A 25,318-nucleotide genomic window follows, 5' to 3' on the forward strand; every position below is an offset into this window, starting at 1 on the left:
CCCAACTCTGCAGCTGCTGAGGTCCGAGTGAATTAGAAGTGGGATTGCTGAATTTGCCTTATGAGGTGGCTGAATAATGCTTATGTGCTACTCTAACTCCGCATGCCAGATCCTCCTGTCACTAATACGGATGTAAAACAGAAGCAGCTCCTTGAGATCATTAGATTGACACTTATGTGAAACCAATGTGGAAAGAGAATCAAGCCTTGTGACTCCACCTGAGATTTCTTAGAAGATATCTTCCCTGAGGAAGATATTTAAAGAAGTCTTTTCAGCAATGTCAAAAATAACACTGACTTCCTTTTTTTCTCTTCCATCTGGAACAGGAAAGAAATGCCTGTTATATTCTTAACTTAAAGATGCCCTCCACATAGCTTTATCAAAAACCACCTTCCACCCCCACGATGCAATTTTGATGACAGAATCCATCCAAGGAAGATGGACTGGAGAGCCTCTCTTTAGCAACTGTTAATACCATTGCTTTGCTGGCCTGGCAGGAGATGTTAGCTATTGGATTAAGTGGGGACACTCCCTTCTCCTCAGGGGATGAGCACTCCCAGCTGAGGGAACAACATTTCACGAGTAGGCATAAAGCAGCAGAAACTCTGAGCAGGCCCAGCCTGCTCTTCTACTCTCCCTTTTACCTTTCATCTCCACTTTAAATTAATTTTCCAGTTTTCCTATGGGAAATGCTATCCTTGCCAGGCCCATAAGCTTTTTTTGGCTCACTAGGTTTATAGATTCACAGATTTGAAGGCCAAAAGGGACCAGTATGTTCATTTAGTCAAAAAATTCTTAGAACATTTCTTTTGGGAAAAACATCCAGTCTTGATTTAAAGATAGTCAGCAGTGGAGAATCCACCACCAGCCTTGGTCAGTTGTTCCAAAGGCTAATTACTTTCACTCTTAAAAGTGTATGCCTCGTTTTCAGTCCAAATTAGTCTAGCTTCAGATTCTAGCTAGTGACATGTGCTATGCCTTTCACTACTAGACTGAAGAGCCCATTATTAAATATTTGTTCCCCATGTAGGTATTTATAGACTAATCAAGTCATCCCTTGTTAAGGTAATAGATTAAGCTCCAGTCTATAACTACAAGGCTGTTTTCTAATATTTTAATCTTCCTGTGGCTTTTTCCGAATCCTCTTCAACTTATCAACATTTTTCTTGAATTGTGGATACTAGAATTGGACACAGTATTCCAGCAATAATGCACCAGTGCCAATATACAGAATTAAAATACCCTCTATACTCTTAATTGAGTCTTGTTTATACATGGCAGGATTTCATTAGCTCTTTCATCCAACCATAGCACTAACAGATCATGTTCTGCTGATTATCCATGGTGATCCCAAAATCTTCTTTCAGAGGGTATGTCTAGACTACAGGGTTTTGTCGACAGAAGTTTTGTTGACAGATTCTGTCGACAAAACTTCTGTCGACAAAGAGCGTCTAGACTGCATCAAGCAGACAGACAAAGCCATTTGTTTTGTTGACAAAGAGCGTCCAGACTGCTGGATGCGCTGTCGACAGAAGAAGGCACCCGCACCTGGAACTGCTTTTGCCAGGTTACAGGGGCAGCATGTACTTCCTGGTGCTGCTGCCTGCCCTTTGCAGAGTTGCGTGCTAAAAGGGAGCCCCCTGACTTGCCATTGCTCTGCTGCTGCAGCTGCAGCTACCTTGCTTACCTCCTAGAGGGACAGCTAGGGTTTTGCAGTGCTTGCTCTGAGTGTCCTGCTTCCTGGTACAGCACAGCAGTTTGGATTTTTTTTTGTTGGAAGGTTTTTCTGATCCCTTTGTTTGCCATGGAGCCAGAGCTGCCCCTGGGCAGGCGCTGGCCCCACTCCACAGTGCTTCAGATGCTGCTGAAACTGCATGAGACTTTCATGCTGTTAATGCCCGGTCCGGATCCTGCACCCAGGATGGAGCCCCTCCTTCAGGAGAGATGATTTTGGAAGCAGGAGACAAGTACGGACTGGTGGGACCGGCTCGTAATGGAGCAGTGGGATGACCAGACTTGGCTCCGAAACTTCCGGATGCGGAAGTCCACTTTCCAGGAGCTCTGTACCTGGCTTGCCCCCACCCTGCAATGACAGGACACCCACCTGCACCCTGCCATCCTGCTGGAGAAGAGGGTAGCTATTGCCCTCTGGAAGCTGGCCACTTCTGATAGCTACCGGTCAGTGGGACACCAGTTTGGTGTGGGGAGATCTACTGTTGGTGCCGTGTTGATGGAGGTAAGTCCCTCGTGGGGGTGGGGAGCAATCCATGAGGGGTAGAGAGACTGTACCAGGAGAGGGCAGGGGGGCAATGGAGGGGAGGTGGTGGAGGGCTCCTGGCCTCACTCTACCATACTGCTGGCAGCAATCACTGGGGGCAGGGACTCTTGCGGTCTTGGGGGGGAGGGATGGCGGGGTACCTCCCAAGGACTTGGGCAACCCCTCTAACTTCATATTTTATGTATTTGTATGTGTCTGTTTCTGCAGGTTGTGAGGGCCATCAACTCGGAGCTGCTGAACCGGATTGTCCACCTGGGAGACCTAGACACCATCATGGCTGGTTTTGCTGGGCTGGGATTCCCAAACTGTGGAGGAGCGCTCAATGGAACTCACATTCCCATCTGTGCACCGCCCCATCGAGCAGCCCAGTATATTAAGCAAAAAGCGTACTTCTCCATTGTGCTGCAAGTCCTGGTTGACCACCATGGACTATTTACGGACATTTGTGTGGGGTGGCTGGGCTGGGCACACGATGCTCGGATCTTCTGGAATTCGCACCTTTACGAAATGCTGCAGGCTGTAACCTTCTTCCCCCAGTGAACCTTTGCTGTTGGGGACGTGGAGATGCTGGTCTACATTGTGTCCGATGCGGCATACCCCCTCATTCCCTGGCTCATGAAGTCATACACAGGGCATCTGAATCCAAGCAGGGGAGTCTTTAACGTTCACCTGACACACGCACGTTTAGAAATGGAATGCACTTTTGGCTGGCTGAAGGGGAGGTTTAGGTGCCTGCTCACTCGCCTCAACATGGAGGAACACAATATCCCAGAGGTGGTGGCAGCATGTTGCATCCTCCACAACCTGGTGGAGAGCAAAGGGGAAACCTTCCTCCCAGGCTGGGGGCCAATGGCTGAAATGGAGGGGAGACGGTTTGCGCAGCCTCGGACAGCTGCCATTCGCCAAGCCCATCAGGCAGGGGTCCGCATCTGGGAAGCTCTGCGAGAGCGCTTCTCAGCTGGAGCCCAATGACTCCCCAAGGTCTCCCCAATGGGGCCTGTGAGCCTGGGCCCTTCCTGTCCCAAAACCTTCCCTCCCACAATCCATCCCTGCATCAGCCTCCGAACAGTTATGACACACACATCCTGTTAAAGATGAAAAATATAACGTTTATTAACAAGTAACATTAGAATTTAGAACTGTTATAAAACATAGAAATGTTCAACAACAGTTAAAAAATAAACTTTTTTTTGAACTATTAACTTGTGTTTATAATTGCGGTAGGAGGGGGGATTTCAACCTGGAGAGAGGGAGGACAGACAACTTAAGTGTAATGGTGGTATCACCTGGGCCACAAGGCTTTGCCACCTCTTCTCCGTGGACCCTGCCATCATTGGGCTCGAGTTGGGGCTGCAGATGGCTCTGCTATAGTGGGGGTGGGGAGGGGCAGGGCTGGAGGGGTGGCAGGGGCTGAGGGAGAGGAAGGGGGGCCAGAGGAGACTGGATCTGGATGGGCAGGGGGAGTCCCTAGGGAGAGAGGACTTGGCACAGCCAGGGCCCCCCAGACGGTGGCACACACTGCGCTTCAGTGAGGTAGGAAGTCGTCAAGCAGGCAATTATGCCAGCGAGCCTCCTCCCAGTTTTTTCGGCCATGGTCTCCTCAGTGTTCTCCATTACCTCCACATGCCTTCGCAGAGGTCATTATAGGCCCTCCAATGCCTGCGGGTTCTGTGGGACCAGATGGGTGGTGGCACAGGTGTCGCCCGGCAGTCAGCAACAGCAGGTCCGGCTGTGGAGGAGAAGAGGGAGAACCGATCAGTGTTAGGAATTCATACACAAGTCCTTACAACAAGAGATGGGAATGTTGTTACTGTCTGGCCCTGCCAGCCGCCTTGGCTGCACAGGGGCCCCATTGTGTCTAGGGCAATATCCGCCTCCACCCCCTACATTCTCCCCTTCTCCACCATGGCTATCCAGGCCAGGTAAGTGTGCAGCCACAGTGGGACAGAGGCCTGCAGCACCTTGAGTCTCCCATGGCCCCCACCCACATACCCATCACCTGCCTGCCTGCTTGCTCATGCACAGAGAGATGCAAGCTATCCAGGAGGACCAAGATGTGAACATTGCTCTGCATCCTCTCTGCTCCCACCTCCCCTGTTCTGTGTCTGTGACCCTGACTGCACCCACCTGATGTTCCCTCGCCAGCATTGGAGGATGCCTGCGAGGCTTCCATGTGCAAGTGGAGCTGGGAGAACATGTGCTGACAGGCTTGCTCTGTGGCCAGCTTCCTGTCAGAATGCCTGCCAGGGATATCTGTGCCTTTAAAACATGGCTACAGACAGGAACAAGAAGAGGTTTTTCCCGAAGAAGGACTGTCCAGCAGGGGGTTTCCTCGGAGGTCTTTTTCTGTTGACAAAAGAAACCTCCGCTTCAGACTACCCTTTTTGTCGACAGAACTCTCTTGATAAAGGCGTTATGCCTCATAAAATGAGGTTTACCTGCATCGACAAAACTGCTGAGTTCTGTCGACGTTATGTTGACAGAACTCAGCAGTAGTGTAGACGCAGGTATAGTTTTGTCGACAAAAGTGCACTTTTGTCGACAAAAGCCTGTAGTCTAGACATACCCAGAGTGATTGCTTTCTAGAACAGAGTTCCCCATTGTGGATGCATGGGCTATATGCCTTGATCCTAGATGTATGCATTCACATTTAGCACTATTAAAACATATAGGCTATGTCTACAATACAAGGTTTTTGCACAACAACCAGCGGAGCATCAACACCTCAAGTACATTTTTGTGCAAAATATATCTATACACACACACAGAGTAAATCAACAGGACAGAGGGCTTTTGAGGGCTCGTTAATATACCTCAGAATTATATTAGTCTTTTTTTTTTCAATTGGATCACACTGCTGACTAATATTCAATTTGCAATCCACTGTAATACCACCAGATCCTTTTCAGCAATACTAACACTTAGCGAGTTACTCCCTATTTTGTATGTGAGCATCTGATTTTTTTCTTCCAAAGCATAGACTCTCATCTCTATTGAATTTACTTTGGTTGATTTCAGACTAGTTTTTAAATCTGTCAAGGTAATTTTGACTTCTAATCCCATACTAAAAAGTACTTGCAGTCCCTCCCATCTTAGAATTATCCACAAATGTTATAAGCATACTCTCAGTCCATTTCCAAAGTCACTAATAAAAATACTGAATATTACCAGATCCAGGACTAACCATTGTGGGGTCCTATGGGAAAAGATCTCCCAGTTTGACAGTGAATCATGTTAGTATGGTCTTGCATCCAATTTCACATCTGTCATATAATACTTTCATCTGGACTACCTTTCCCTAGTTTGCTTATGGGACTCACATGTGGGATTCTGTTAAAAGCCTTATTTAATCTACATAAAAGTATTCTGACAGATCCTCAGCTTGTGTAAATTGGTTTAACCCCATTTGTTGGTTTTCATAGTTTGACTACATTATTCATTACAAACTCTACAAAGAATGCAAGTTTAAAAATATTTAATGACATTTTCAAATATTCATAAATTAATTTGATGGAGATGCTAGCAAGAACTGCTTCTCCTTTTATGGGTATTTCAATTTCTCATTCTATAGTTCTGTCTTGCTTGATTTTTTTGAACTGGACTTGAACACTACGTTCAGATAAAAGCTTACGTCAGTAAAGTAAAATAACCAGTTAGGCTACATACAGTACAATCAATGCCACAGTAATTTTGCCCTCTCAGCTCAAACAAGCTCAACTGAAAAGGAAAAATCTTCCATTTAACTTCACAATTAAGAAGCTGCCCGCTCCATAGGGTTAAAATACATTGTGGGAGGGAAGGTGATGAAACATACCTGAGCTGTAAAATATACAAGTACTAACCATGCTGCTCCACCCTTGAACTTCAGGAACTTCTAATTACAGTCTTGTAAGTTACAATCTGTGCCAATATCGTAAAATATTTTCCTGCTGGGTTTTTTAATTTTTCTCTTTGTTTTCCTGGTGCCATAAAGAAATGGTTTCAGGTAGCCAACTACAGGCTACTCAATAGATTCATTATGTAGTCAAAGATAATTTCCTTTGTATCTCTGATTTCTCTGTCATTTGCCCATTGTCACAGTGACTCCTCATGTTCAATATGCCCTCCTCTATGGGCTTGTCTACACTATGGAGTGGATCCACGCTGCAGCGATTGATGCACTGAAGGTCAATTTAGCAGACTGAGAGAAGACCTACTAAATCAAATCAAAGTGGTGTAAACCAGGATCAAGTTACACCTTTTTCATTCACTTTGCAAAGAGTTAAGTATCTACAGAACATGCAAAGCAGTGCAGAATCGGACCTCAGGCCCGTGAGTAGGAGCTGCGAGATCATTTCCAGAGGTAGGCTACTTGGACATCAGTGTCTTAAAGGATGACTGTTCAAAATCCTAAGAATCAACCTGCTCATATGAGCAGTCTGAATACATGGGTATATGCACTCTGGTATCTGAGATATGGAAGGAATCCTAAGAAGGCTCAGTGAACATAATCTGGCCATGGACAATGGAGCGCATCTATGTACACAATACCCCATGGCTACTGTACCCTCCTCATGCAGGGGGCATGCTTAGAGGGTCTGCTTAGGATACAGATGTAGCTTAGATTACAATTAGAAGGTAATATTCTTAAGCTTTGTGAAACGGACATTCAGATGTGTTATATCTATACAGCATTTGTGAAAGTTTAAGCATTATTTTAACGAGGTGATTATTTTTGGTAATTTTTTCTCTAAAACTGTGCAATACCATAAAAGTGCAGAAAGGATAAATATTTAAGATCATCCACTTTTAAAACAACACAACAGAGCTGGAAATCAACAACTTCTTTTTTACACTTCTTAAATTATGTTAGTCAAAATAGAGGCCACATGAAGAGCTGTTAATGATAAAAGTACTAGACTAAAAAGTACTTCAGCAATACAAATGTCTTCCATGATAATCTCAGAAAGCATCTAAATAATAAATGTTAAAGATGTGCTGAAACTAATGTACCTGCTTAAACATGTCTTTGCTTATGAACTGAATAAATGTAACGAACGTAAGAGTTAGTTACAAAATGAATACAAACCACACCTATCTTTGAAAGCTTATAAAGGTAAATGACAAGAAAGAAATCTACTAGAACAAGAAATAGAAATATCTATGATTACAAATGATTTACAATTGGGTCATTAATAAAAGGGTAGGGAGTGGACCCATTTTTCTTACAAAACTGGAATCAGCTCAATGAAATGATTAAACGTACAAATATTTACTAATTACTATTTGTCATTCATGGAATCTTTAAATTCCTGTTGGCTGTTGCCGATGTCCTGCCTCTGAATAACATGTGTAAATAAAGATTTTGCAGTCTTGCAGAACCAGTGGGATTTTGAGAGCCTAGGACTTTATGCTTGTGTGATGGAATGAGCAACACAATCAAGATTTTATTTCTGTAATAATGCTTTATCTTAATATATATTCAACCTTGTCTAGAATAGGGCTCGAAGTCCTGAGAGTTTCTTACTTGTTTTTTTTATGAGTCCTTATTCAGGCAAATTTCCATGATCTTCAATAGAAGTTGAAGCTGATGTCAGCAGGAACCAAGGAGTCCTCAACACCTCAGAAAAATCAAACACCATATACAGGTGCCGAGACATGTATTTAGTTTCCCAGTTTTTGGCAGCTGAGTTTGAATATTTTGCCCTAATGGTCAACAACTTATAAAAGTCTTAGAATTGTGAATCTACAGAGTTATCTTATCAACCAAATTTATAATTTTAAAAAATGAAATTGGATTCATTTGATAAGCTCTATATTCCCTAAAACCAAATTGACTGATATTAATTATCTTCACATTCTTTATCAATTAATTATTGTATCAGCTTTTCCATTACTTTGTTTGGGATTGATATCAGGCTAAAGAGCCTACAGTTACCCTGGTTACACCTTTTGTCCATTTTGAATGATGGCATATTAGCGCTCTTCCAATCTTCTGGAATTAAAAACCTGATGCAATACCTGAATGTAAGTATCAGTTGGAAGGAATGGAGGAGTGCAGATAAAGGAAATAATATTAAGAATGATAAGAAGTCCTGTGGCACCTTATAGACTAACAGATGTATTGGAGCATGCATCTGACGAAGTGGGTCTTTGCCCACGAAAGCTTATGCTCCACTACATCTGTTAGTCTATAAGATGCCACAGGACTTCTTGTTGCTTTTGCAGATCCAGACTAACACGGCTACCCCTCTAATATTAAGAATGTGAATTCTCAGAGGACAGCTATGTGTACAGCTAGATGGATTATATAAATTTCATTTTTCAAAAATAATTTTCATAGGCTAGGTCTACACTACCACTTTTTTGGGGGGAAAGCTATGCAAAATGCACTCCGCATTTTGTGTAGCTTATTCTGATTTTTTTTTCCAGAGGAGGCTTATCTGAAATTTGGCCTGTCTACAGTGGGCCAAATTTCAGAAAATTGCCCTCTTTCGGAAGACCCCTTCTTCCTCATGAAATGAGAAAGACTGGGCTTCTGAAAGAGCGCGTATGCACTTCTGCAAAAAAAAGCAAATACATTCTCTGGACTCGGCGGAGTTTTTCCGAGATACCTCTGGTATCCCAGAAACCCCCTGCAGTATAGACGTACACATAATCAGGGGCAGAGGTTTAGATTCACAGATTCAATCCCTTATGAGGGCTTAGAACAACTATTGCACAGGAGGAAAATCCAGATACTATAATGCTGGGAGCCATGTAAGCACCTAGATAGACACACGTGAAAGGACTCTAAAACGTCATGTTAACTCATGGCTCCGGAGCGGAGGATTCATGAGAACTCTGCAGTAGAGAAGAGTCTTGAGCAAGGATTAGGCACTTAAAAAACAGTGCATCCATTGGATGTTTTCATAAACCAATCAAGATGAGCAGTTTATTTTGTTTAAAATGAAAGAAGTCATCTAACATTTTCCTTTTTTCTTCTCCACTAACCACAGTGAATTGATATGAATCCAAATATACTCTATGAATCTAAATATTACTCTACAGAGGTGCCTAAAAGGTCTTAATTTTGGAATTAGCACTTGTACGTTTATTTGTAGCTACTATGCAGAAAACATTAATTCTTGATAAATCAGAGAGAAGCATCTGACTTTTAAAATATTGCATAACAAAACATTTACACCGTATTTTGAGTGAGATTATTGCATTGCATTGAATTAAATCTGTTCTAAAACAGAAGATTTAAAAAAATAATAAGTTCCCAACCCTTTCCTGCAAAATGTGTTACTTTAGAAAGATGTTACTGCTTTGGTGGACTGTGGACTCTCCATTATCTTGCCTTCTTGTGTTTGGGCATGGCATAGCAGCTCTTTTCTCTCTAGCATCCCCCAAACCACAGTTGCTCCAGTGCTTCACTGATCTGCCTCTTTTTGAGAGTCAGCCCTCTGGCCAGATCATATTTTAGTCTCACACCTTCCAGGGTTATGGGAAGTACAACAGAAAAATATCCAAGTCTTCAGCCATTACTCTGATCCTCACACCTTTTCTTTATAGTCACCACCCGGCTCTTTCCCCTACAGACTTCCTCTGGGCTTCTGCATCAGGGGAAGCCAGACCCATTAACTGGCCTCTTAGGCCTATATCAGAGTCAGGATGGCATATACCCCATGCCAAGGATTCATCATCAACATGTTTTTAAACAGAAGCAAACGGGCAGTTTCTGTTCTCAGCTTAACACTGAAGTCAATGAGTTATTCCACATTTACATTAATATAATTTAAAGTAGGATCTGGCATTGAATGGATTCTACATTTATTTATGTTTGCAAATCATTTTTCACTTTTGCTACCATCATTCCAATGCTATATAAAGGCGTAATGGTGAAAATACCCTTGTAGACAGGAAACCAACTAGTCATTTGTATTTTGAACACAGTATTGCTTAACTTGCTTTAGAGTTGATCTAAAGAACATGTGAGTAATATGCGGGATGTCACTTGTCTGTATTAGGCTTTACCAATGAAACTGAACCAATTATAGTAACAACGGAACATTTTATAAAAATAAGTCTATAAATACCATAGACTCCAAAAGAAAAAAAGGATACACATTTAACAAATTATAATTATTTTAGTATACTCTTCAGCAATGTGATAAGATTTATAAGGAAGTCAGTGAAGTTCATGGGATTTACAAGGTTGTAAACTAGAACAGAATTTGGTGATTTATGTTTGAAATGGAATTAGTTTGGGGAACAGTATTTTACTGACACACATATTAAACTGTTATAAGGATTAGAAACAGTTATGTAGAATTAACCTACTATATTTTAAAACTGGGACTACAATAAAAATACTGGTCCAGCTAACCCTCTACAATGTACGTACTACAAAGAGGAAAACTTTGTGAATTTTCTTTTCCAGGATTAATTCCAGATTTTCCTGCTCATGGACTGGGGTTTACAGCCATATACATATATAGGGCAGAAACAACTTACAGGTTTGTCACTCATTTCTTTAATGAATATTAATAGTAACAGTCTGTCTCTATCTAATCTACAAAATATTATATGCACAAGAAAGAAGGTAAAGTTTCTTTGCTGATATGAGATGAATAAAGAAGAGTCTTAAGAATAGAAAATGTAGCATCTGAAAGTAATGTTTAGTGAGTAATAATACCATAATAATTGCTATCAGCAGTCTTTCCCATATATTTTAAATGTGGCTCTTATAATTTAATGCCAAATACATGCAAAATAAAAATGCTACCATTATGAAGTCTGTAATAAAATCTTTTAGATTGTTATAATTCTGCTATTGGTACAAATATGGCATGAAAAAAATGAAGCATAGAAGGGAGACTTTAACACCAGAGGCAGAAATTGCACAGTCTGATATCTTATGCCAAGAAGTTCTTTTGAAAATGTATAAGGTAGCTGTAGTGAAAGCTAAGTATGTTTCTTCTTCCATTAGAATGTCCATGTGACGCTGACCAGAGAACTTGTACCAAGTTCAGCTCAGTGAACCTGTAATATTCCTGGTCAGTAGCAGAACTGAGTGTTTCCCACAGAGATGAATAGGAATTCAATATGAATCTAGAGATGCTAAAAGGCTTGCATGGTGGCCTTCATTCCCATGTCTAGGAAAATCAAGTATGGAACTAATAGATCTACTGTTGGGTGGTTAACTCTTGAGACATAACCCTAGCTGTCTTGCCTGTAAGGGTTAAAACCAGACAGTTGGTCCTAGAGAGTATCCAGGAATAATATGGAAGCAGTAGGTGAGTTGGCAGGAGGCCAGGAGAGTCAATGGAAATGGAAGGTGGGCTTTTGAATTGGAAGTGTGACCTTCCTGCCCCTGTTGTGTCCATAGGAAAGCTTTGGTGGACATGAAATAAGGCAGGGACTCTGGTATGAACAATTCAGAGACATCCATATCTAGGGAAAACTAAATCTTGAAACTACAGGTATGTAAGTAGAACAGGGAATGTTTAAATCTGACGTGCGAAAGTTGTTTTCTTTATGTTGGGGTTTGTTGGACTTCTCTGTGCTGAAACATATAACTACCCCCTTATACTGTAACTTTCCAAACTGAATCCCTGGGAAGCAATTCTCTGTGTGTTAATCCCCATAGAGGGATTAACAGGTCTGTAACACCTAGCAATCAAGTACTATTTTGCCAACTGTGTTCTCTCTTTTTGCTGTTGTTGTTAATAAAAATCACTATTTTAAGTCCATCATCTGATTCCTGTGTTCCTGAAGGCAGGAGGTTTTGTATGAATGTGCCTAAGACTGCAAAGACAAATTACTAAGAGGATGCTCAACAGGCAGGAATTCCCAAATGGACCTTCCTGGGTTTTCCAATGGATTGCATTTGGGTGGTGGCAGCAATACCTATCTAAGGCCAGGGAATCTTTGACCTTCGGAAGTTTTAAACAAAAGCTTTTAGTGGCAAGGTATTTTAAAGTGTCTACGCTGCAGGACAAAGTTGAATTAAAATACGCAACTTCAGCTACATTAATTACATAGCTGAAATCGAAGTACCTTAACTCGGCTTTTGGCACTGTCTACACTGCAGAAAATCAAAGGGAGCACACTTTCCCTTCAATTTCCCTTATTCCTCGTGAAAGCAGGTCTACCGGCATCTACCGGAGCACCCCTCTCATTTTGAATTAGCTGTCTTAACAAGATCCACTAATTTGAACACTAGAAGACTTACAGTGGCAGCTTCAATCTTCCTCTATAGAGTACACGTACCCTTGCAGGGCCCCGCCTTCTGCACTTGAAGTGCCAGAGTGGGTAACAGCTTTGACAGATGGTATAAACAAACACTTATACTATGTTTTTAATTCTCCTGTTCTTTGAATCAAGTTATTGACAAAATTGCGATAAGGTACATTTAATATAATCTTAAATTTAAAATAAAAAAACCCTTTCATTCTAGTTTTTGGCCTGAGCATGACAGAGGGACTTAGATAGTTTTGTGGTTGATGATTTTCTTTTAAGAATGGACTCATATCTGGAAGAATAAGAAGATACTTAAATAAGATTGTACAATGCTATTGACTTTCTGACACTACTGTATGTCTTGGAAATATGGCTGAAGATGGAAGTACTCAACAGAAAACAAGTTTAATAAGAATCTTGGGAATCCATTGGTGAAATCACCTAATTAATAAGAAAGTGCTATACCACAAGGTCAGCGGACTGCAGACTCCATAATGAGACAGTGATGACTATTATGGTTTGGTCATGCCATCAGGATACCCAAGGAAAGAAGCACAACATCCATCTTAGATTGGATTCTCCCCGAGTAGAGGAAAAGAGGAAAGAAAAGGGACTTACCATAGGGTGAACAAAGAGAATGCTGCCATGATGGAAGTGAAGATGGAGATAACAATGGACAAAATGGGTTGCCTCATGAATCACTTAGGTGCATGAGATTCTAAATCTAAAATAAGTCACATCTAGTTGTTCTTTTAAATGTGCAACTCAACTCAATTACTTGCTACAAGATGGAGGTGACGCTAGTGGTAGAGGAAGTATTGAGGAGTTATGGCAGGAATTGAATCTTTTCCAATATTTAGGGAGTCCACTAATCATTTATCCCAAAAGACTCATAATTTAGGAGTGTTTATCTCTGATTGCTCTTGCATTCTCAGGTGGCATTAGCAGCCAAAAACAACTTAAAAAAAAAAAAAAGAAAATCATACTTACTAAGACAATTCCCATAATTTATTTTCAACAAAGACCATTCTGTAGTTACACAACCCCTTTTAGCCTTCACATTGAAGTATAGAGATATCCTGTACATAGGGTACAGATCATAACTGCTCAGAGGCTACAGCTAGTGGAGAATAAAGTTCTCACCAGTTTAACTATGAGAGATATAGCAAATTAATTTCTGGATGGCACTGATTTTCTGTTTACTTCCAGGCCACATATACCTGTAAATCCCTGAACAGTGAGGTGCTGAATACCTGAAAAATAGTCTTTCTACTCTATCCATCACTAGTCAACACAGGAACTTCTCTTTTATAGAAATAGGAGCAGAGATTCTCAGAAGAGGGTTTTTCACTTTGGCATTCACTTCTCCCACTAATCGAGCACAGTACAAGTCACCTGGGTTTCAAAGCATGATGTAAGATCCATCCTCCTTTTTTCAGATCTTGCCTGACAAGAGCATTTTGAAGGCAGTATGCTGGTTCAATAATGAATAGGTTCTGCCAGGGTTGAAACTCTTGAACAATTTCTACACTGCATGCTATATTCTTCAAGCAGTTTAAAATTGCACTGAATTCAGATTCATGTTATAAAGAATGGCTTTCAAATACTGGAAATAAAATAATGTTGACAATATTCCTTTAAAATTTCCTTTAGTTGTTTTAAGTTCTACAACTATTATTTTAAATTGTATTGGTAAAAAAGTTTCATAGACTTTAAGGCCAGAGAGAACAATAATGTTAATCTACTCTGACCTCCTGTACATCACAGGCCACACAATCTCACCCACCCACTCCTGTAACAGACCCATAACCTCTGGATGAGTTACTGAAGTCCTCAGATCATGATTTAAAGATTCCCAGTTGTAGATAAACTGCCATTTATTCTAATTTAAACCTACAAGTGACATTATCTATTATTTGAAAGAGTAGGCTCAATGAAGCACATATCTGTAATGATCTCATAATTCCAAGAGAGTCAGATGAAAATCTGGTTTGGTTATGACAGAAGGTATATTCATACCTGCCATAATACACCCTGTGTCTTGGCAAATAGTAATTTTCATATGAAAATGTTGAGATAAATCACTAGGTTAAGAACAAGAAAAGCTAGTTAAAATATGCATGTGTGTACTGTTTTATTTAGGGAAGAGACAGATAAAACTTCTAAAAGACGTATTAAATAAACAAAACCTTTTAATGAGAATAGTTTTAAAATGAGACATTTTATTTAGATTTTTCTGAATGCTTCAGAGTGTTTTTTTTATGACAAAAAATATTCTGTAAAAGCACGAGGCCATATTATGCATTCTTACTCAGTCCAAATGTCAACTGGGAATGAGGAAAGGAGGAAGGATTTAAATCTTTTTTTTAGTAATTATTCTCACAATTAAAGACAAGTTGCATATCCTCCACATCCCACTCCTCAATGTACTAATAAAGCCAGAGTTGGAAGAGTGATTGATCTCTTAGGGCGAGTCTCATTTATATATTATATACCCTTCACAACTGAGTATGTGATCTAAATTAAGAACAATCACCACATTAGACTCTCTTCAACACATAGAATAATTCATAGTTTAATGCTTGGCAAAAGCATAGCCCTTGATTAATATGCTAAAGATCACTAAATATGGTCTCTGGTGGGCCACAAATGGAGTGAGTTTCAAGGCAAGAAATGCTGCACTGAAAGCATTCTTATCTTGGTTCTTGGCTACTGCAAAAAAGAACACAGTGCCATTCAGAAGAGCAGCTGCAAAGGTGGTATCTCGGCTTGCAACCCCAATCCTTGGCTAGTGGTTTATAGCTTTGATATTCCTAAATAACTTCAAGCAGCCAGAACACTTGGAATAATAATATATTCCAAGGTGCCCACAGTCTAACTAGCAACAAATGAAGTAAATGCCACATCCCTTTTCCCAAGACCACACCTCTATGTCACTGGGGCCTGATTTACATTAGACTACTCAGGTCAGCTTAAGGTACACCATCCAGATATGCAAAATATGTTGCTAGATTCATCTTACCTTAAGTTGAGCCACCACAGTGTCTACACTGTGGGAGGCTGATGGGAGGACACACTCCTCTTGGCTTCCCTTACTCCTCACAGCATTAAGAGTACAGGACCTTGGTGAGGACTGTGCTCAGCGTTTGATTTGACCTGCTAAATCAAACGCTACAAGATCAACCTCCGGAGGGTCTATCTTCTCTGTAGTGTAGACATGACCTAGTAGTGAGGAGGTGGTATAGGAGTTGCAATACCAGTTTTATACCGCTGGGCTACATCTAGATTGCATCCCTTTTTTGTAAGAGGGATGCAAATTAGATGTATCGCAATTGCTAATGAAGTAGGGATTTAAATCTCCCCCGCTTCATTAGCATAAAAATGGCTGCTGCTTTTTTTCGGCTCGGAGCTTTGCCAGAAAAAAGCGCCAGTCTAGACACGGATCTTTCAGAAAATAAAGCCTTTTCCGAAAGATCCCTTATCCCTCTTAAACGTAGCTCTGGAGTATACAGCCTGCATTAAAGTGACCCCGGGGGGAAGGGGGAGAGGGAGGAGGGCGTTTGAAGGGGCTCCATGTTCAGAATAGTGTAATACAGAGTGCAAACTTTACTAAGTTGTGAGTCCCTGCTACTAAACCTGAAAAGTACATATCTAGTGACTTTCTACTTGAGTGCACCAACTGATTGAAGTCATTGCAATGACACACAAGAAGAAAGACAGTCTCTAAAAATACCCAGATCATAAATTACATAGGTCTTTATTTGTTAAAAAACAACACCTTGAAATGCACTTAGAAACAGATGGAAATGAATGGGACATGGATTTCCTGAAATTGAATTAACCAGGTAAAAAGTCTCTGAGGGGTAGCCATATTAGTCTGCAACTATAAAAACAAAAAGGAGTCCAGTGACACCCTGCCTCTGATCTACACTAGGGGATGAGGTCGAATGCAACTTCAGCTATGTTAATTGCATAGCTGGAGTCAAAATATCTTAACTCAAATTTTGGCACTGTCCACACTGCGGGAAGTCAAAGGGAGCACACTCTCCCTTCAACTTCCCTTACTGCTCGTAGAAACAGGACTACCAGCATCGATGGGAGTGGCCTCTAAATTCAAATTAGCATGTCTTCACTAGACCCGCTAATTTGAACCCCGGAAGTTTGACTGTGGCTGCTTCAATCTTCTCTGTAGTGTAGACATGGCCTTATACACTAACAGATGTATTAGGTCATGAACTTTGGGGGGGTAACACTGACTTCATCAGATAAGTCACCACATTTTCAGTTAGCTGAGGCTCCAGAATGGTCTTCAACAGTAGCCACATTGTGGTACTTCTTCCTGTAGCTGAAAAAGACATGAGTGATTGTAGCAACTCCTGCATAAACTTGGAGAGCCAGATGTTCAGAATTTTGCTGTTGCTCTGCAGTTCGAACTGTAACATATGTTACTAAAAGTATTTTGCAAAAGCTTTAAGCAATTTTAAGTGAACTAACACGATTCTTCTTCTTTCTATTGCCATATTTTTATCAATGTACGTTCACGTAGGGTTTGCAAGACAAAAATATTTTAAAATAGTAGTCAAACTTTAGTTAATGAAATGTTATAGTACCTTATTATCTAAACATAGTGGTTTTAGTTTATTTTATGCAAGCACAATATTTGAATTTTATTTAGTTGAGGAAATAAACACGTATCAGAACAATTACGGTTTTGGAATACTGTATTCACTACAGTGACTAGGAAAATAAATTAGAGAAAGCTGTTTATTCTAATTTTCTTTAAGAACATAATGCAAGTATACAGTAATTCATATATACATTCAAACAAATAAATCAATTATTGAATCTATATTAGACAGCATATCTTAAATGAGCGATTTGTGTTCAGGATACTATTGCTGCAGTGTACATATGGCAACATATTTTTCTCACTTTTTCTACTCAAATATGAAGGAATATGTTTTCAGTGAAGGGATGACTCAGAACCTTCTTAAAGGTTTTGCAGCAGCTGGAATAGGCACTGTGTAGTGGGGGATAGAAGGCAAAGGAGAAGGAGACAACTGAGTAAAATATAAAAAGAGAAACATGCTCCACCGTAGAGGAAAGACATGGGGGGCCAGTGAGCAAACAGAACTTAATTTTGCAGGAATAAATTTAACACGTGTGATTAGAATCATGGAAGAATTTAAAAGAAGTGAAAGTGAGCAGAATAAATAAAAATAAAAGAAATTAGAACCAGGATTCAATTAAGAAAAAATAAACTGGTTGAGAAAGAAAACCAGAGTGAAAGAGCCACATGAAGATTAAATGATCGCATAGTTACCTTATGCAGTGCTGAACATCTGAAAGGCATGCAACACTGAATATGAAAATAAAAAATACATTTTCACTGACACTAGCGGAATTTTTTGTTAAAAATGTTTATCTGAGTCTAGTTTACAAATAAATGTTAGAACTAGGAAGAGGCCTATTACGTTGCTGGCTCCCAGGACTACTGGTTGTCCAGGAGAAACCAACCAGTAGAAGCCCATAAAGATCTGTAGAAATGGAGACCAGTGAAAGAATTATAATAAAATATACTGAGATTTTCATTAGGGAAGTATATTTTTATCTTAAAGGCAGTAATGTGTTAGCTTTAGTGAAGGGTAAATACATTCAGGGCATATCTTAACTACCCACCAAATTGATGGACAGCAATCAATCCAGCCAGGTTGATTTGTTCCATCTCCCGATAAATCAACCGTCAAGCATTCTCCCATCAACTCCAATACTCCAGCAGAATGAGAAGAGTCAGGAGAGTCAATGGGAGAGCATAAACTGTCCACTTACTGCTGTGAAAATACCACAGTAAGTGGATTTATGTACATTGACTTTGGCTACATTATTGCTATAGGTGAAGTTGAGTACCTAAGATCGATAGGCAGCAGTAGTGTAGACTAGACCTCAGAGTAAATTCTACAAAGTTCAAAATATTTATGTAAATTTGATATGACAGTTGAGGATCTTAGCCACACCTTCAGAAGAAGAAGCTTGAATCATCCAACACTTGTTAACCTTACTACTAGGGATTTCTCCAGGCAAATATGTTGACACAACTAAAGATCTAAAAGCGCAAATACTTATTGTTGATCATAGTGCTTACGAATATGAGTGGTCTGATTCACTTGGAGCATTACATTAGGAAATGTGTCATAACTGGGCCCAAATTGTAACCATATCCTGACATTTTACCATGTCTGCAATTCTTTTGAAAATGAATGACAGGTGTGTAATTCTGATGGTAGGATATTACCCATTAATATTTTGAAGGTTGGTATGGTACTGTAACTCATTTTAACATAATTATTATGAGACAACTGTGATTTTGCCACAAAACCTATGGAAGGGGCAATACACAGTTATGCTACCCCTGGAGCTGTCACAATCTGTTTTCCTGCTCAATAGGGTATACGCCCCGTAGCAGCCCCGTACAAGGAATGCAGTGGTCCTGAGGAAGCGTCTGTCTCTCCTCTCCATGCTTCCATCCACAGTTTGGTTAGACGGCACAGAGGAATAAAGACAGCTCAATGCCTCTGGTGGTATGCAGAATGGGTAACACTCTGGCCCTGTATTTGCTTTTAAGAAAAAGGGAGGATTAGCAGGATATGTTTTCTAGGAAAACAAAACAAAACAAAACAAAACAAGAGTAAGCTCCCATTTCGTAAGTGTTAGCTCCCAAATTCCAGTTTCCCAGCTCACCTATCTGAGAAGAAAATATTTCATTAGCATTATCATTAAGTACAAAAAAATGTGCAGTGAAAACGTGTGGTATGGATGACATGCCCCATTAGTAGGGCATTCCTTCTTTCCTGTTTATTTCACTTTTAGGGACAGATTCTACAATCTTGTGCAGAAATACATCAGGCTCATCATGCACAAGGTAAAGGATAATCAGGGCTTCAACTGAAAGGAGAAACTGTAAGCAAAGTAGAGTGACAGATAGATAGGGTACGTCGAGACTACAGGCTTTTTGTCGACAAAGGCTATATCAACAGTACCTGTCAACAGCTTCTGTTGACAAAAGAGCGTCTAGACTACATCCAGTTCTGTCGACAAAGCAAGCCGCTTTGTCGACATGAGAGTCGAAAGGACAGTGTAGATGCAATATCACCTTCTGTAGACAGAATTCTGTTGACAAAAGGCGTTATTCCTCATAGAATGAGGTTTACTGCTCTTGACAAAACTGCCAAATTCTGTTGACGTTATGTCGACAGAACTCGGTGGTAGTGTAGACCCAGGTATAGTTTTGTTGACAAAAGGCTACTTTTGTTGACAAAATCCTGTAGTCTAGACACACCCTTAGATTACACTAAGCACTTACTTCGATACAGCTACCTTACTACAGATGTGGAAAATCCACATTCTTGAGTGATGTAGTTACATCAACCTAAGCGCAAGTGGAGACAATGCTGTCTCAACAGGAGAAATTCTCCTGTAAGCACAAATAACATCTTCATCAAGAACTACAGCAGTGTAATAATGTAGACAAGCCCTATATAGATTCAGCGGGAAAGCACTGTGATAAGTTAATTGAAAAAGTACACTATAACTCTCTTATCACATCCTATATCTCTTTAGATTATACATTGAAGTTTATGGTCATATAATAATTCATTTTTTATCATTTAAATGGTTTGTTTACTTTTGTGCCTCACTCAGTTTGGACAACAACATACAAAACTCATCTTCACTTTTGTTTCTGTTCAGTTTCATTTTCTGTTGAACTCTGAATTGAATTCTGTTTGCAAACACTGCATGGAGAGGGGAACAATTATTTTTAAAACCTATTTTTAGTTTTAAACCATCACAGAAATATTGCTATGGATCTTATCATTTGTAAACATTTTTTTTTTAAAAAAAACAACAACAAAAACTGTAGCTGAACTGCAGGCACCCCGTGTTGCTTTTTCTTCACAAGTGCAGTTTCTGGGATCATGTAATGAAGTGGGGGAAAAAAATCTCAGTTTTCACTTAAGAAATCTAGACAGTCTGCTTGGAAATGTGACTGTAAAGTCTACATAAAATAAGTAAAAACCTAATATAAGTCCAAGAAACCCAATATCTAGATGGGCAGAGGACTGGACTTGATGACCTCTCAGGTACCTAATAGTGAGTCTTTGATAAAGAGGCACAAACAGGCAGTTTTTTCGGTGCCTAGAGAGGCTTGTCTCTCTCTCTCCCCCCCCTTCTTCCCTCCTTCGCGGAAGATTTGGGGCTCCAGCGCTGATCCGCGTCCCAGATTTCTGGCTGTGGGGCAGGTGTGGCTTTTGTCAGCCTCGCCCAGCTCACCTGCAGAGCCGCTTCTCACACCCCAGCCTGCACTCACCTGAGGCAGAGCAGCAGCCCCCTGAGCGCCGCCTCCTCGGCTGCAGGTTGCCAGGGGGTGGCGCCTTTGCCCGCTCCACTGGGGGCGAATGGGAGGAACCGCAGTCAAGCTCCTAGGAAGGGCCCCACCCACCACGGGGCCCGCGCCAGGCAGGGGCAGGCGGAAGGGCGCTGCCTGCGGCCAGGCTCGAGGGAAACGGCGCCACCGCCCCACGCCGGGCGCGCTCTGAGCCTCCGGCGCCCAGGCGAGCGGGACTCAGGTGCGGCGGAGGCGGCGCCTCGCTCGCTCCCCCCTCCCGGCGCGCCGGGGCAGGGCGGCCCCGCGGTGGGCGGGGGAGGGAAGCGGCGCCCGGAGTTGCCTGGCCCGGGCGAGGAGCAGCGCAAACAACTCAGGTCCGCGCAAGGAGCCGCACGGAGCGTCTGTTGCTGCCGCTGCGCCTCGCCCCGCCCGCCGCCGGAGCGGAAAGTAGCCGCCTCCCGCGCCGCCGCCCTCCCGCTCCCCGCCGCCGCCTGGACCCTGCTCCTCCGCAGCCACCCGGAGATGGCCCCCGCCGCAGCCCGCCAGCGGGGCTCCCTCTGCAGAGCCGCCTCCCGGCACCTCCTCTTCGGCCTCCTGGTGAGTGCGCCCGGCGCTGGCCACGAGCGCCCTGCGGGCTGGTCCCCGGGGAGGCTCTGGGGCCGGACGGGGGGACTGGGCTGGAGGAGTTGGAGCTTGTCCAGGATCAGCTTCGGCGGGCTGTAGAAGTTCGGAAGAAAGTGGTTCGGGAAATGAGGCGTTCCCCCTGGTGCCCCTGCTGATTAGCGCCTGGGTTGCACTAAAGAAAGTGGAATTTTGCTTTAGTGGCAGCGTCTAAATTGAGAGAGAACCATCCCCCTCCTCCTGTTTGACACTTGCCTGAATTCATTCCAACCTTTCTGGGTCGTAGTTGTCAGTGAAGGCTTTGAAGTTGGTTCCTGGCTTTCCCTTTCCCTTCCCCTTTCTCTCTCTCTCCTTAAGGCTTAGCCTTTATCCCTTTTAATTTAAGTGACTGAAGGCACCATTCCATGCACATCAAGTTGTATGGTGGAAAGTAATGTGCCTATCTGGTATATGGTCCTCAAGTAGGTGACTTTCAGAAAGGAAAGACTGTAAATGAGTTAGAAAACTGAAATTGACTTTGGTACTTTGACACTTACATTTATTGATCTGGCCAGTCCATTTGTCCAAAATAGTGCTTGGATTTTTTTTGTTTTTGTTTTTCTTGATTAGGGCCATCAGGCCAGACATACTCGTTAGAGCTTTGAAAGATTGTCATTAACCAGATACTTATTATTCAACACATCAGCTATGAAAAGGAAAGAGTCTTTGTCTATATGTTGTATTTATAAAAGTCAAATTGAAATTATTCACATGAGGACAAATCTTGTTTGCTTTGCTCACGCAAGTAGATGCTCTATTTACTTCAAAGGATCTATATGCATTGAAGGTTGAATAATTTTTGGCCCATTTAAATGCAGGGTAACAAATCTATTTATATTCATATACAGGCAGTCCCCGGGTTACATGGATCCGACTTACATCAGATCCCTACTTACAAACGGGGTGAGGCAACCCCGCACTAGCTGCTTCCCCCCAGCAGACCAGGGAGACGTGAAGCTAGCGCCCCCCCCCCCCCCCCCAGCAGACCAGGGAGACGCAGAGCGGCTTTTCTCAGCAGACACTTCAGCTTGAGAATAAAGGACTGAGGGAAGTGAGGTGTGGGAGAATAAAACTGAGCTCTGGAGAAATGTTTGGCTAGAGTTTCCCCTACAATATGTACCAGTTCCGACTTACATACAAATTCAACTTAAGAACAAACCTACAGTCCCTATCTTGTACGTAACCCGGGGACTGCCTGTATAATTATCAGCCCTGACCAGTTCTGTTTGCCCTGAGGAAAAGAACTCTTTTTCAACGGTTGAGTAAAGTAACATTGTTTGGTCACACTTACCCCCATTATCATAATCCTAGTAAAGAATAGATGAGTAGATTGTGCCTTCATAAATACATTTTCAATACTGTTGCCAGGCTAAACTGATTATTTTGCTACATTATACACTAATGGAAAATTTTCATGAAAACTTACTAGCCCAAACAGGATGCATTTAATTACCCTTTGCTATAATCTTAATCAATGGCATTTTTGTCTCCATGCTGATCATACTTTACTCACCAGCCCAATTACAAAAAGAAATGTTCCATGTTCTCTCTTGCAGCCTCCTTCTCCAACAAACAAAAGCAAAACTTAATACACAAATGCAAGTGTAGGCATTTGCCATATGTATGCTCAGAGTATACTGTACACTTCTGTGTTTACTGACAGGTGTATTCTTATCTTGTCTCTGTGTATATTCTTTCCATAAATCTTCCTCTTAGTATCATATTAAACTTGTTGGTTGATGCTTTGAAATTAGGCTTTTTTAGGCCAGCAGAATCAATGCATGACTATATTGTAAATGATATTTTTAAAGCAATATTTTTAGGAGAATGGAGAGTTTTGTAAGCATTAATTACTATTACAGATAGATAAAATATGGGCTGAGAAACAAATAATGATTTCAGTTACATGGTTCACGTGAGGATGTTAAACCCAATTTGAATAGGAAAAGGAGTTGTCTGTGATGTATCTTAAATGCTGTGGTTATCCAAAGTGTTTCAAATTAAATTAGTTGGAAATTGTAGCCAATCATGACTCTAAAAGATTGCTTGCTTTTTAAAAAATTCAAAATGAGTGATCTAATTTTCCCAGCAAAAGCAACTCATTTCACTTTGCTGTTTTTTCAATATCTTGAACAAATACGTAAAAGGTGTCTTATCTATTGTTGAATGTAAAGTTTGTCACTTTTTTCCTGTAAGTTGTTCATAGAAAAAAAATCTAGATTCCTTCCATGAACACACTTATTGATTTTTTTATTTTTATATTCCACAGTTAGTGGTCCTAACTTTAAATTGTAATTAAATTAAATAAAACCTTGGATAGATATAAGAACGACCATACTGGGTCAGACCAAAGGTCCATCTAGCCCAGTAGCCCGTCTGCCAACAGTGGCCATCACCAGGTGCCCCATAGAGGGTGGACCAAAGACAATGATCAAGCGATTTGTCTCCTCCCAGCCTCTGACAAATAGAGGCCAGGGACGCCATTTATCCCCTGGTTAATAGCCTTTTATGGACCGAACCTCCATGAAATTATCTAGCTTCTCTTTAAACTCTGTTATAGTCCTAGCCTTCACAGCCTCCTCTGGCAAGGAGTTCCACAGGTTGACTACATGCTGTGTAAAGAAGAACTTTCTTTTTTTAGTTTTAAACCTGTTACCCATTAATTTCATTTGGTGTCCTTTAGTTCTTCTATTACACATGATCTGAGCTCAGGCCGAGAGCTTGGAACCACTCTGTGCCTTCACTTTGTTTTATAAAATGTGATTATTTACCAGCTGCAGATGGCTGTTTTGAAGTTGGAAGCTCCAATTCTGTAATGGGATATACATGAGTGGATACACCTCTGCCTATATTGATGGATTCAATTAAAGGATTTTGGTGATTAGTTTGCTAGTAAAGTACTTTTGTAGGTGCATATATTATAATTCGTACACATCAATGACAATAAAATATTCTTTAAATATTATAAATCAATGCAGCCTTGTGGAAATAAATGTAATGAAATTGCTGAATCTTAATTCTGAATACACTTCATCCATAGAGCCCAAAGTGTTCTTTAAAGGAAGATAAGTTGTTTGTTTTAATTTTCCCGCTTCAATGTATGGTAAAATGGGAGGCCAAGTTTAATTGTGACCCTGTTGAAGTCAATAGAAGATCTGCCATTGGCAAGGACATTTAATCTCTTTGTGATTGAAGTGCTGGGCCCACTGATGTGAGATTTTTGACAAGAGAGTCAAGATTAGAACCTGCATCTTCTGTGTTCTAACCCTGGATATTACAACTCAGAGCTTTCCTGTCCTATGTAATAAATAATACGTTCTAGATTCTCCCCCAACCCCCACTGGGTTGTTTAAAATAAAAAACTCCCTATGTCTCAGTACTGATGTAACTTGAAATTAGTCACCAAAATATGTAATACATATTTCATCTTTTCATGTTTGGTGTTCTTTAACATGACAAAAAAGCTAATTACGATATACTTTTTAGGCCATGATTTCAAACAGTGTTTAACGAATTCTTTCACAGCAAGGGTGTCTATTCTTTTTGTTTTCAGGTTTTGAATTCATTTTGTGAAGCTTGCAAGGAAGTCACTTTTAATGTTCCTTCTAAATTAGAGGCTGGGACATTAGTTGGAAAAGGTAAGAAGTTTCAAGATGTCCTTCAAAACTATACAGCATCATTTTGCCATTTCTGTACCTGCTTTTACAATGAAAGGGATATACTGATTTCTTTTTCAGTACAATTTATTGCAGCTGGGACAACATTCAGTTAGTTAAATTCAATTGTATATT

At 41.0% G+C, this 25,318-nt stretch overlaps 1 protein-coding gene and 1 long non-coding RNA gene across 3 annotated transcripts in view; both read left to right on the forward strand.

Annotated features, from left to right (window-relative positions):
• The first annotated feature begins 5,901 nt into the window (after positions 1-5,901).
• LOC142826728 (uncharacterized) lies at positions 5,902-12,376 on the forward strand. The gene is made up of 3 exons (XR_012900942.1): positions 5,902-6,166; positions 6,359-7,905; positions 10,683-12,376. It is a non-coding gene; the product is annotated as an uncharacterized LOC142826728 (long non-coding RNA).
• Positions 12,377-21,126: 8,750 nt separating this feature from the next.
• LOC102447430 (desmocollin-1) overlaps positions 21,127-25,318 on the forward strand; it is a 44,001-nt gene continuing 39,809 nt past the window's right edge. For both annotated transcript variants that reach the window (XM_075920789.1, XM_075920790.1), the window contains exons 1-2: positions 21,127-21,464; positions 25,081-25,165. In XM_075920789.1, the coding sequence (XP_075776904.1) occupies positions 21,390-21,464; positions 25,081-25,165 (160 nt within the window). In that variant the 5' untranslated portion in view covers positions 21,127-21,389. The remainder of the gene's footprint in view (positions 21,465-25,080; positions 25,166-25,318) is intronic.

Source organism: Pelodiscus sinensis, chromosome 2 (assembly GCF_049634645.1).
Source record: "Pelodiscus sinensis isolate JC-2024 chromosome 2, ASM4963464v1, whole genome shotgun sequence".
Classification (NCBI taxonomy): domain Eukaryota; kingdom Metazoa; phylum Chordata; order Testudines; family Trionychidae; genus Pelodiscus; species Pelodiscus sinensis.